The sequence below is a fragment of the Quercus lobata genome, chromosome 5 (genome assembly GCF_001633185.2).
Source record: "Quercus lobata isolate SW786 chromosome 5, ValleyOak3.0 Primary Assembly, whole genome shotgun sequence".
Taxonomy (NCBI): domain Eukaryota; kingdom Viridiplantae; phylum Streptophyta; class Magnoliopsida; order Fagales; family Fagaceae; genus Quercus; species Quercus lobata.
In genome coordinates, this window is record NC_044908.1 from 54104419 (window position 1) to 54116828 (window position 12410).

At 35.5% G+C, this 12410-nt stretch overlaps 1 protein-coding gene across 1 annotated transcript; it reads left to right on the forward strand.

The window, feature by feature from the left end:
- The first annotated feature begins 8370 nt into the window (after positions 1-8370).
- On the forward strand, positions 8371-11268 carry LOC115988588 (protein kinase PINOID). Its single transcript, XM_031112151.1, has 2 exons — positions 8371-9353; positions 9909-11268. The coding sequence occupies exons 1-2, from the start codon at positions 8812-8814 to the stop codon at positions 10702-10704; spliced, it is 1338 nt and encodes a 445-aa protein (XP_030968011.1). The 5' UTR covers positions 8371-8811; the 3' UTR covers positions 10705-11268.
- The last annotated feature ends 1142 nt before the right edge of the window (positions 11269-12410 follow it).

Below are 12410 nucleotides of genomic sequence, written 5' to 3' on the forward strand. Positions count from 1 at the left end.
TTTGAGAGGTTTACTAGTGATACTTTGATAATACGGTTAGGTCTAGCATTTTGGAATGTAATGAACTTTTAGAATGGTGTGATACTCACGGAAGGTATCTCTCTAGCTCTCCTCCCTAGATCGGACCTCAAAGCCTAGATTTCTTCTGATTTAAAGCCTGTGATTTTGGTTTAGTGACAATCATGTGACAATTGGGTGATTCAATGTTCCAACCCGCTTTAAAATGAGCGGAGGGAGTATATCACATCATATCAAATGTGATGTAAGGTTGTAGGGGTATAATAAATGCAGAGATAACTGTAATTCTGCATAATCAATGCTTTTATTTAAGCGTGAGATCTAATGAAGTGATGAAATCGGCAAGACGATCTCTTTCTTTTTACTTTATCCATATGAAAGTGACCTATCGTTATTGGGGATTTCAGTCAATCCCACTCTTTATGCTGTTGAAATATGACCTAAACCCCTACAATTACGTTTCAAATTATTGCTTAATTGCGAAACTTATGGTTTAGAGTAACCAAATCCACAACTAGATCATCTTGTCTTCCAGTATGTTAAAATCTGAAAATACAATTATTGGTTACATTCTTCCTCTTAATGTTTGCATGACATGAGGTAATATACCTAAATTCATTTATGACATTCTTTTTTGGTATAGTGTATTCACCATGAATTATGTACTTAGATGCCTCTTCACATACTCAAAAGGACTGCAGTGGGTTGATGCAGTCAGTTTTCTCTTAGGTTTTTCCACTTTCCTCAGCTGGTTTTGTTCCAGTGACTGAATAGTATTACTTTGATTCTTTGTTAGTTCTATGTCACTGTGCTCATTAAATTAAAAGAAACAAAGCAAAAGCCTCTTAAATATAAGTGTCTGGCTTGAATTCCCTTATCAAAAAAATGTCATTGCTCTAATTCACATACAAATTCCACTTGGTGTACTTTTTGCTTGCCTTTTACACAACACCCATTTCCATCTAAAACTATCATGGGCCCCTTTTACATCAATTTCCTCTATATAGTCTATATATTTCCGTAGATGTATGAAAATGAGCACGAAACAATCCAAAACTCATGTAGGATTTTAGAGAATTGTTCTTGTCAAATATGGGACCCATTTCTTTTTTGTATTGGTGTGGGACCCTCAGCTCCAACTGTTGCTTCCCCACTCTTTTGCTTCCAATCTTGGTGCAGACATGTCATGAAGGAACTGTTTTTTTTTTCTTTCTTTTTTGTTGGCCATGTGAGTATTTTAGTATAAGTCTATTCTGTCCAGTTCTTGTTGCTAGATTGTTTTTCGAAATTAATTACAAAGATATTCAAATGGGGTATGTTAAAGGAAATTCGACATGCAATTTGCTTGTGTAGCCTTGTACATAGCCAGACTTTGTGCAATTAAAGTTGCACCCACCTTCCTCTCTTTTTCTCATTTTCTATTTATTCTATATTCTTTTTTGATTGGAAGACCATGGCCTACTCTAATTTCATTATCTTTAAAGACCTGATCATAATTAAAGATTTGGGACAATATCATCAATCTATCATAATTGAGTATATATGGCTAAAACATATATACACAATTTATTTATTATTTCATGTGACTCAATATAAATCTTTCTTAATTATGAGCAATTATAAATTATATAAAAATTGTTAAAATATAATTTATTTTAGGTAAAACTCAACCATAACAGTTTCAAGTTGTTTAGATCGTGTTTTCATTTAAATTTATATCAAAAGGTTTAAGAAATTTAAAAAGGATTTTCATTATTTATTTTAAAATGTATTTGAGTCATCTGACATAATTTATTTTTGTGACAAAGACTCGGTCATAAACAGTGTACTTCTGTCACATTATTAAAGAGAATTGTTTGTCTTTTATTGCTACAATACTATTTTAGTTCAATTTTGATAATATTAGTGAATTATATTTTATTTAATTTATTTCAAAATATTAAATTAACCTAGATTTTTAATTAATCTCTATAATAAATTGACATATTAGTAGTGTGAACTGAGTTCTAGTTAGTTTAATTAATAAAATTTTTTGTTTTTTGGATAAAAGATCTGAAATTTAATTTTTATTTACACTAAAAATTAATTAGTAATTTGACTTGATAATAAAAAATAATTATGTAACATAATTTGAAATATTATCGTGTTAAAAAGAAAAAGAAGAAAAACAAAAACAAAACAGGGGGCTCACATGTGTTGATATATTGGACGTTGTTTGGTGCATGGGCCAAAATTGGAGTTCTATTCTTTTCTTTTGCAAAGGTAGGCCCATTTGAGATGACGTATTAAAGATGGTTTCCTACATATTTTACCTAAGAATGGGACATAAAGAAACTTCTCTAGCTAATAGGTACTAAATATAATTCCACCTTTACAGTCACAACCTCAATTATTGGGCTTCATTCAAGCCTCACCCGATACTTGCAATCATGTTTCTGATAATGCTGTTTTTATTAAAAATTAAAAAAGTTTCTGATAATGCCTTTTAGAGAGAGAAAGAGAGAACACACAGATCTTCAGCATGAATTATAGGCTATTATGCAAACACACTGCAATATCTATTCATATAGAAAATAGTCAAATTACATGCATTTCAATTATTGACAAGTTTTTTACTCCCACAAAATAAATTATGAAAAGTATAATTTTTTTTTTCGATTGATGGATATTAATAGCATTAAATCTCCACTCCTTAAATGAAATTATTATCTATATGTTATATCATGTTTGGCTTAGTAGTTCTTAAGATCTTATGATATTCATTAAATCTTGGATTTGAAATCTTTTGCCAACATCTTAGGGTCATTTTCATGAGATTTCTCTTTATAATAACTTAGTACGTATGGGAGGGGGGACTGCATACAGCCGAGAGAATAATTAGATATTCGAAGAATTTTGAACACTCTTCTTTATTAAAAAAAAGAAAAAAAGAAAAAAAAAGGGCTTATATGGAATTTCTCTCTCTCTCTCTCTCTCTCTCTCTCTTTTTCTCATGTAATATTAAAACTCGGTGTCAAACTATTTATATTAAGAAATTCCCTTAACTTTAAATTCTCAAATCTGAATACAATTGTTCAACGTTAATTCAATCTTACTTTCTAGAAAATTAATAAAAATAAAATAAAATAAAATAAAAAAGCAAAGCAAAACAAAATGATGATTGTAGGCCTGGCCTGTACAAGAATCTCATGCAATAGTGAAAAGTCAGCTCAAGGGGCCAAATACGCACAATAAATGGCCCTACGTCTTGTTCAGTGTTTTTTGTTAGGTTGCATTTGACCCACCCTTCAATCACCTCCCAGGGCCAGAAGAGAACTGAAAAAAGGTGAAACCAAATTGCTCCTGCATGGAGAGCCAAATATACATGATAGGTCTAATCATACACCACGTAATTAGTTATATATGGTTCTTGTTGCAGTATTCTATCTTCACCGAAATTTAGTTTTTTTTTTTTTTTTTTTAGAAACGAAATTTAGTTGGAAGGTACTGATCAAAATCATTCTTTGCTCTTTTTCTTCTTTTTTTTTTTTCAAAACTAAAGTTAGAAGTTATTATTAATTCTAATTAGCTCAATTGTTAAATTTTTTTTTTATTGAATAAAATATTTAGAGTTTAAATCTCATTTACACAAAAAATAAATCATCATGTAGTAAATGTCATGAATTAAATTTCGATCTTACCTAAAAAATAAATAAAAACCCTTGGAAGTAATTAACTTCGGGCTGGTCGTCCAATGGTATTGGATTTAAAGCATCTGCAATGAGCTCAACATAGCTCTAGTGTAAAACAATTTAAGAAAAACATTTTTCTATTTTACCTTTCTACCTTTTTAATTGAAAACACCCTCCAACAAACTCTCTAATTTTCTGTTTATTCTTTTCTTTTTCTTTTCTTTTCTTTTCTCTTCATTTTCTTTGTTGTTTTTTACCAAACAGTCGCAACCCAGCAAACTTGATCATCTAGAATGAACCCATCACCCACCAACCTGAGAACAAACCTAGCAAACACATTGACCCGAGAATGAATTCGTACCCAACAAATTCACAACCTAAATAGACACAAAACCCAAGACCATCACTATAAGATCTTAGTTCGATCCTAAGCTCTATAGTTTTGCCTTAATCTGATCCACCAATTCCCAATCTAGTTTTGAGCCATGGAGGAAAGTCGACAATAACATCGTCCTAGTCTAGGAAACTGTCCACTCCATGTCCAATTCCAAGAGCAACATAGGTAGCATAGTATGGCCATCAAAATTTACAAGAAGAAAAACCCAACTAATTAATACTAGGACCACAACTTTTGCGACAATTTTTATCATAACTTACTCATATGACAAGTCGTAAATGGTGGAAGACTCCACCTCTCATAACTTACCACACGAACAAATTGTGACAAAAATAATAGTCTTAACATTTTCCAAAAAACCCTAATATTTTTCGGTTTCCCTTTGACTAAATGTTGAGCAACATGGCTCTTCATAGTATTTGCCGACAATTAAATAAGGAGTGAAATCAAATGATCAATACATAAAACTTGTATTATTGAAAAACACTTGTTCAGCTATAATGATTATTGTGCGTGGCAAAAGTGAGGCTAATGGGCCAACCCTCACTTGGGCTCTCAATTTATTTGTAACGTAGGCTTTGGATTTCCTACCTTGGGTAGTTCTTTATACAGAGACCCAACAAAACTGTCTTTCCCTCCTAATACTGCACAAGCTTAATTCTCACTTCTTCCACTCTTAGTCTCTTTTCGAACTTCTTAACAACCCCTCTCTCTTCTTTAGTTTCTCATATTTATAGCCAAAAATTAGTGGAGAGTTATAATTACTTTCATGGTTAGTGGGAAAGAAGGTTCAATGCCGTTATTCTTAAGTGGGTATTAGTTGGGAGTGGGGTGTGGTAAGAGTGGCATTAGAACTAGTTCCCACCTAAGTAGATTTGCTCGGCAGCGTTATTCCCCAAGGCACTGCTGGGCAGCCGAGAATTGGTGAACTCGAGCAATTGCCTTAATGTTCGGTAAGTGGTACACTAGGCATGATCTGGGTGAGGAAGCATGGTGTGTAATAATTAAGACCATTCGCTCAATGCAAGGTGGCATGAGACCTGGGCTTATGGTCCTTGTGGGCCTAGGGCCCGGGTCTCAGGCAAAAAGAGATTGGCGTCATGGGCCATGTTGTTGGGTCGGAGCCCAAGGCCCAATTGGGCTTGGGGGTCCAGGTACTGTACAATTATTTATCTAGTTTGTCTTCTTATATATACATTTCCAACTATAGTTTACAGCTTTTGGATGTTGGGTTTACTAAAATCAAGAGGGTACAATACATGATTTTTATTTTATAGACGGTATTTTACTATAGTTTTTTTTTAAAAGAAAAAATTAAATTAAATAGATATAATGTATAAAGACGGGAATTGACAAAATAGCATGCAAACGATATACACAACTGCCAAAGTTACCTAATTTACCTTTTATACTAAGATGCCAACTAAGCTGCATTAACAAGGATATAAAAAAACGTGAATTAAATTAACCAATAAAACAACTTAAAAAAAATAATTAATAAAAGAAAAAGAAAAATAAACGAAATACAACAGAAGCCTGATCGTTTAAGAAAAAAGAAAAAGAAAATAGAAGCATCTCATTTTGATCAGAGGCATGAGCCAGCTTGGGTAGTAGTCATCTTCTATTCTTCTTTAGAAATGGCTTAAACGAAACCAAAAGTATGAGCATGATCAATAAATTCAATACTTGGATGATATTCCCAAAAATGCATATATTAATCCCTCTTTTTTATTTTCAAATATGTCCAGTAATCCAAAAAAGAGGGAGTTTTTATATATTTTTTATTTTTCATTTTTAATTTATGTAGTGCAAGAGCATTAGTATCCAAGTGTTTAACCCTCAAACTGTTCTTTTAAAACCCACCACACACTAAAAAAACCCTTTATAGCTGGGTGTTTATACCTAAAAAGTTTTGCAACTTTGCTACAGTAACTTCTTATTATATAGCAAGTTTTAGAGAGTTATTTATTGATATATATTCTCTCTCTCTCTCTCTCTCTCTCTCTCTCTCTCTCTCTCTCTCTCTCTCTCTCTCTCTCTCTCTCTCTCTCCATGATGGCGATTGTTTTGAATTTGGATTTAGGTTGGCTGATTTAGGTTTTAGTTAATTTTGTGATTGGTGGGTCGTGCAATGATGGATACTGATCTGTGTGGTGGTAGATGGCGGTGGTGAATTGGTTTGGTGTGGAGGAGGTGGTGGTAGTGAGCTGCAATTTCAATTTATTTTATTTTAATTTAATATTTTATTTTAATATGGGTTTCTAGGTATGGGTATGTGATTTCGGAGGTAGTTGATGGTTGTGGTGGTGATGGATTCTAAGTGGTGGTGGGTTGTGGGAGTGGTGATTGTTGTGGTTGATTTTTTTTTTTTTTTGCTATAGGTTTTGATTTAGGAATGAGTATTGATAGTAGTAGTGGTTAGGGATGGCAATGGGGCGGGGCGGGGCCGAAGGATGAGATCTTCGCCCCCGCCCCGCATGGATTTTTCTTGCCCCATCCCCGTCCCGCCCCGCATGATGGGAAAAATTTCTTGCCCCATCCCTGCCCCTTAAGGCCCCACGAAGACCCGCGAAGCCCCACTCTACACCGTAAAACTTTATTTCTTGTTAATTTTCCCTACAACTATTACTATTTTTTCAAATAAAATGACATGTTTCAATAATAAAAATATACTTGAAATTATAAATAAATTTATCCTATCAAATTAAACTAATTTTTAGCAAAAACTAAATAATATTATCTAAATGTTTAACAAGACAATATCACAACAAAAATCTCATAACATGATAAAATAAAATTTTAACAAGCTTAAAGAAACAGTGTTGTTAAGCAGCCAAATGCCCACACAAAATTACAAAAACAATTACACAGACACATATTTAGAGCCACAGACCCGTAACTCATTAAAAAAAATTATATTATGTATATGATGAAAAGTAAGTTGAGAAAGACCGTATGAATCATGAATGAAATCATCAATTCAATAGTATATAAATTTGTTTCCAATAAAGACAAAAAAAAAAAAAAAAAAAAAGTTAAAATTGGTACCTTATTTCCAACTTTGCTAGAGAGAAAAAAGAGGTAGAGTCACGTTAGGTAGAATAAAATAAGTTGATGATATTTTTGTTTAAATAGTAGGGTTTTAGGATACAATAAAATTACAATTTAACCCTTATTAATGTGGGGCGGGGTGGGGATGGGGCGAGGTGGGGATGGGGCGGGGCGGGGTGGGTCTAAAAAGTTTAAACCCATCCCCGCCCTGCCCCGTGGTGTGGGTCTAAAATCTCGCTCCATCCCCGCCCACCACCTTTGCGGGGCAAGGAAAACCCGCACGGGGTGAAGCGGGGAAGGGCGGGTCAAGCGGGGCGGGGAAAAATTGCCATCCCTAGTAGTGGTAGATGATTTTGATTGTGGGTGGGTGGGTGAGGTGGTTGGTTGAGAGAGAGAGAGAGAGAGAGAGAGAGAGAGAGAGAGAGAGAGTTTAATATAAAAAATTGAATAGAGTCAGATACATGTGATATTTAAAATAAGAAATGAAATGTTGAGTAAATTGTAAAATATTATTTTAAAGTAGATAAAACAATTTTTCATATGATAAAATAGGTTGTCTTTTTTACAAACTCAACTATGAATGCTCTAAGGGCAATCAAATTTAGCTATAAACCCCACAAAGAGGAAATTATTGTTTTTGTGATAAATGTCCTTATAAATTAATGACTTTTTTGTTAAAATAAAATTTATCATTATAAATTAATGTTTTATTGCTAAAATAAATTTTATCATATGAGATTGGATTGTATTGAAAAAGTAATAAGTAAGAAGAAAATTAATTAATTGTTCATCAAAAAAGAATATTAATTAATTAATTAATTATTATTATTATATTCAAGAATAAAAGACTAATTTCATTTGGACTGACACTAATGACTTTTTCTCCCCTTTTCAGAACCTATAAGATCATACTGCGCGTGTGGGTTCAGTTTCTACGCAGGTTATGAAGAAAAGCGACCAAAATCCACGTGACAAACACCCAAAGATGACCTTCCCCACACGTGCCGTAACTTAACCCCGCGTCATCAAAAAAAGGCACATATAGCTATGGCTTTTACCAAAGTACCAAAACTCTACCACGGTTAAAACCTCGTGGTAAAAAAACACAAAGTACGTAGTACTTAGCAAAATTTAAAACAAAAAACCCAGATTAAGGAAAATTAAGCTCTGTATTTGTCTGTACAACCCAGCATAAATACCCCTCAACTAACTCACTATTTTTCATTCTCTCTCTCTCTCTAACAACAAAACCAGAGAGACCTAACCAAACACTTCTCTCTCTCTCTCTCTCTTTCTTTCTCTAGCCTTTATTAGTTTCCAGTACGGATTTCTTTTATGTAAGAAACCCTAATATTTAGCTCCGACGACCTCAAAAGCCTGCTACGTTTGCAAATGCGCATTCAAAGCCCTTTAATATAATACAGCACCCTTTTTCCTGAAAGCTTTGACTTCTCTTTCATGGACTTTCTGTTCACAAAGAAAAAGTATCTGATTCTATAGCCCCTCAAATTCACTGTTTGTTCTGCGGGGTGGGTAACTATCTAACAGTCTCACCACAAAAACCTGGTTTCAGATTCCATTTGGGTTTTTTTTTTTTTTCCTTTATATAAGAGCTACTAGCATGGTGTACCTTGTTTCTCTGTAGAGAGGAACAAAAGATTTTAGCTTTCTAAAATGTTAGACCGTAACCGAGATTCAGATAGCGAACTGAGTTTAGAAGCTTTGAATTCTGGTTATAGTTCAATGAGCAGCGATAGTTGTAGCAGTTTTAGCCGGCTTTCCTTTGAGCTCAACGTTCCCGCAGCTTCACAATCCTCGCCTGAAAACCTCTTAACTCTCAAGCCTCACCGTTCCTCAGATTTCGCTTACTCCGCCGTTCGCCGGACGGGTCTCACCTTCCGTGACTTCAGACTCATCCGCCGCATCGGCGCCGGAGATATTGGTACTGTGTATCTCTGTGCACTCAGAGACTGTTCCGACTACTACGCGATGAAGGTGGTGGACAAACAGGCCTTGGCGAAGAAGAACAAGGTGCAGAGAGCTGAGATGGAGAGGAAGATTCTGAAGATGCTGGACCATCCTTTTTTGCCTACGCTTCACGCCGAGTTCGAAGCCTCCCATTTCTCTTGCATTGTCATGGAGTTTTGCTCCGGCGGCGACTTGCATTCTTTGCGCCACAAACAACCCCACAAACGCTTCTCTCTCAGCTCCGCTAGGTATACTTTCATGTCCGATCCATATCTCTGAATATTATCTGAAACAAAAAACAATAAAGCTTTCACAAAGATACTAAAAAAAAAAAAAAAAAAAAAAACATTTAAAAGCTGCGTTTCTTCTGAAGTTGAAAGAGAAATTTCGTTTTTGCATGTTTGTTTTTTTTGTTTTCTTGTGCTGCGAGAGATAAGTAAAAGTTTCTTTTCTCTTGTCTGCTTTCGCAGCTCTGATTTCGAATCAAAATCAATTAAAAATCGCTTTCAAATTTTTTATTTCCATTTTTTTGCTCTGCAGCTAAGATTTTCTCGGATTATCTCTCTGACTTAGCCGCAAATTTCCTTTAAATGAAAATTTTCCGTTATTGGATGTGATAGAAACCCATTCATTTCATTGCTTTATTGATCCATTTTGCTAGATCAGGCAATTTCTTTACCTTCTCACACAAGTAAACATTATTGCTCAACGTTTGGTTCCCGAGAAATTTGGTTTAACTCGGCCGATTCAACTCAATCTAACTCAGTTCATTTTCATTTGGGATTATTTATTTATTTATTCAGGTTTTATGCTTCGGAAATTCTGGTTGCATTAGAGTACCTTCACATGCTGGGAATAATCTACAGAGACCTTAAGCCTGAAAACGTTTTAGTAAGATCAGACGGTCATATCATGCTCTCAGACTTCGATCTCTCTCTATGCTCAGACGCAATCCCAGCCGTCGAATCCCCATCGTGCTCTCCAGAAACCGCGACACCATCGACTCCGTCGTACACCCGCGGCGTACACATGCCATTCTCCTGCCTCCCAAACCGGTTCTTCCGGTCACGCAAGGTCCAAACCTTAGCCCCGAACCGGCTGTTCGTGGCGGAGCCGGTCGACGCCCGGTCGTGCTCCTTCGTCGGGACCCACGAGTACGTGTCGCCGGAAGTCGCGTCCGGCGGGTCCCACGGCAACGCGGTCGACTGGTGGGCCTTCGGGATCTTCATCTACGAAATGATCTACGGTCGCACGCCCTTCGCGGCTCCATCGAACGAGACAACGCTGCGTAACATCATAAAAAAGCCCCTCGAGTTCCCGACGTCCCCCACGCCCCCCAGCACGAGTGAGCTCCACGCGCGCGACCTCATCTCCGGGCTGCTGAACAAGGACCCGGTTAGCCGACTCGGGTCGAAGCGCGGAGCCGCCGACGTCAAAAAGCACCCGTTTTTCAAGAGCCTGAATTTCGCTCTCGTACGGTCGCTCACGCCGCCGGAGGTCCCGGGTCTCAAAACGACGCCGAAGAGGTGCGGTGGTGTTGGCGGTAGCAGTAGTAGTAGTAATAGTAATGCACAATCAACGGCGTTTGAGTACTTTTGATTTGAAACAAACGGCGGGATTCGCGCCACGTGTCGAGTCGGTGCTGCCAGATTTTGTCACTGGCTTTTGTATATTCGAGCTGTCTTTTTTTGGTTTTTTTTTTTTTTATAATTTTTTTTTAATGGGTCCCTCTGTTTCTGACGTACTGTTACGTGACTTTTGTATGTTTGGGAGGGGATATACCTAATTTTCACGTAAATATATAAAATTGATATGATATAATATGTAAATGTGGGAAATGCGAGGAAGTCTATAATGTGTAGTCTGTAAAGTAGAGTATATATAGAGTAGAGAGATAGAGGTCTAAAATAGAGTAGAGTAGAGCCTTAAAAGATGGAGAGGATGTGTGGGATTTAGTATTACAAAGTCAGAGAAAATAGTATTCCGACAGGATTGAACCAAAGGGAAAAAGGCAGTGTGGGATCATATCTGATCCTGAGTTTTACGTTGCCAAATCACGGCTGTTGATTATGTCATGGTTACTGTATAAAGCCTCAATAGCCTTTACTTGTTATGGTAATGCTTGGGGATGTGTGGGGAAAAAAAAAAAAAAGAAAAAAAAAAGTGGAGCAAGTTATCCAGGATCAACAACTCGTAATTCGTATCTAACAAATACATAAAAGTGGTTTTTCTTTTTCTATACCAATTGTGTGTGTGTGTTTTTTTTTTTTAATAGTATCTAAATTTGGTAACTTGTGTGGCTAGCTCGTAGAACCTTCTTTCGTTTTTTTTATTGAATTATTGGATGGACCTGGTAGTCGAACCTGTTGATTGCCTGTTTTTAACAATCTCTACCTTGCCCTTTTACGATTGAATCAGTGTGAACATGTGAGTGAACATGTGGAGCATACTTTCGTTGTCTTTTACTACTCATTTTTCAACTTTGTTTATCTTGGTATAACACTTAAAATTCCTATTTTTTAATAGTTGAATATATACTTACTGGTAAGAAGGTATCTCATTTATAAAATTTATTACATTGATCTATGAAACCTATATATTATGAAAAGGATAATATATATAAATAATGCATGAGATAATTGGTTTTTTTTTTTTTTTTTTGGTAAACACATGAGATAATTGTTACTTATTTGATAAGACTTTGATCCACTTCATCTCTCCATTAGAAGAACTCTTCTTTTTCCCTTATAGTGATACACACTAATTTGGTGAGTCTTAAATCCATGACTTCATCCCTCTATCTTTCTCTTACAAAGATAATGTTTGAGTTGGAGCTAAATAACTCTTTCTTGTAAGTTAAATAGCTCATTTTTTCCCGTTATAGTAACTTTTTTTTTGAGAAACCAGACCAAGAAGCCTGGGACTTTATTCAACAAAGAACTTAATAAACATCACGTAAAACGAATGGGACAATGCCTATATGTAGGTCTTCCAACTGCACATATAACCCCAAGACAGAATTCGCTTTCTTAGCTAAAGCATCAGCAACAAAATTATAAACACGATTAACATGATTAAACTCAACAAATTGAAAAACTGAGGCTTGAACGCAAATGTCCTCTATAATGTTCCCATAACTAGACAGCTCACCAGTACTATGGATAAGAGCATTGATGACCACAGTTAAGTTACCTTCAAATACCACCTAAAAGTTAGTAACTTTGTTAGAATAACAATAAGTGATAAAATTCACAACTTCCTCTTAAAACTTTTGAGATAAGTGATAATTTATCATAGTATAAGAA

Excerpts from the sequence above, each read along its gene's own strand:
- LOC115988588 (XM_031112151.1), top strand. The coding sequence starts at position 8,812 with ATGTTAGACCGTAACCGAGATTCAGATAGCGAACTGAGTTTAGAAGCT. Across the intron at positions 9,354-9,908 it reads TTCTCTCTCAGCTCCGCTAG|GTTTTATGCTTCGGAAATTC; the intron begins GTATACTTTCAT and ends TTATTTATTCAG.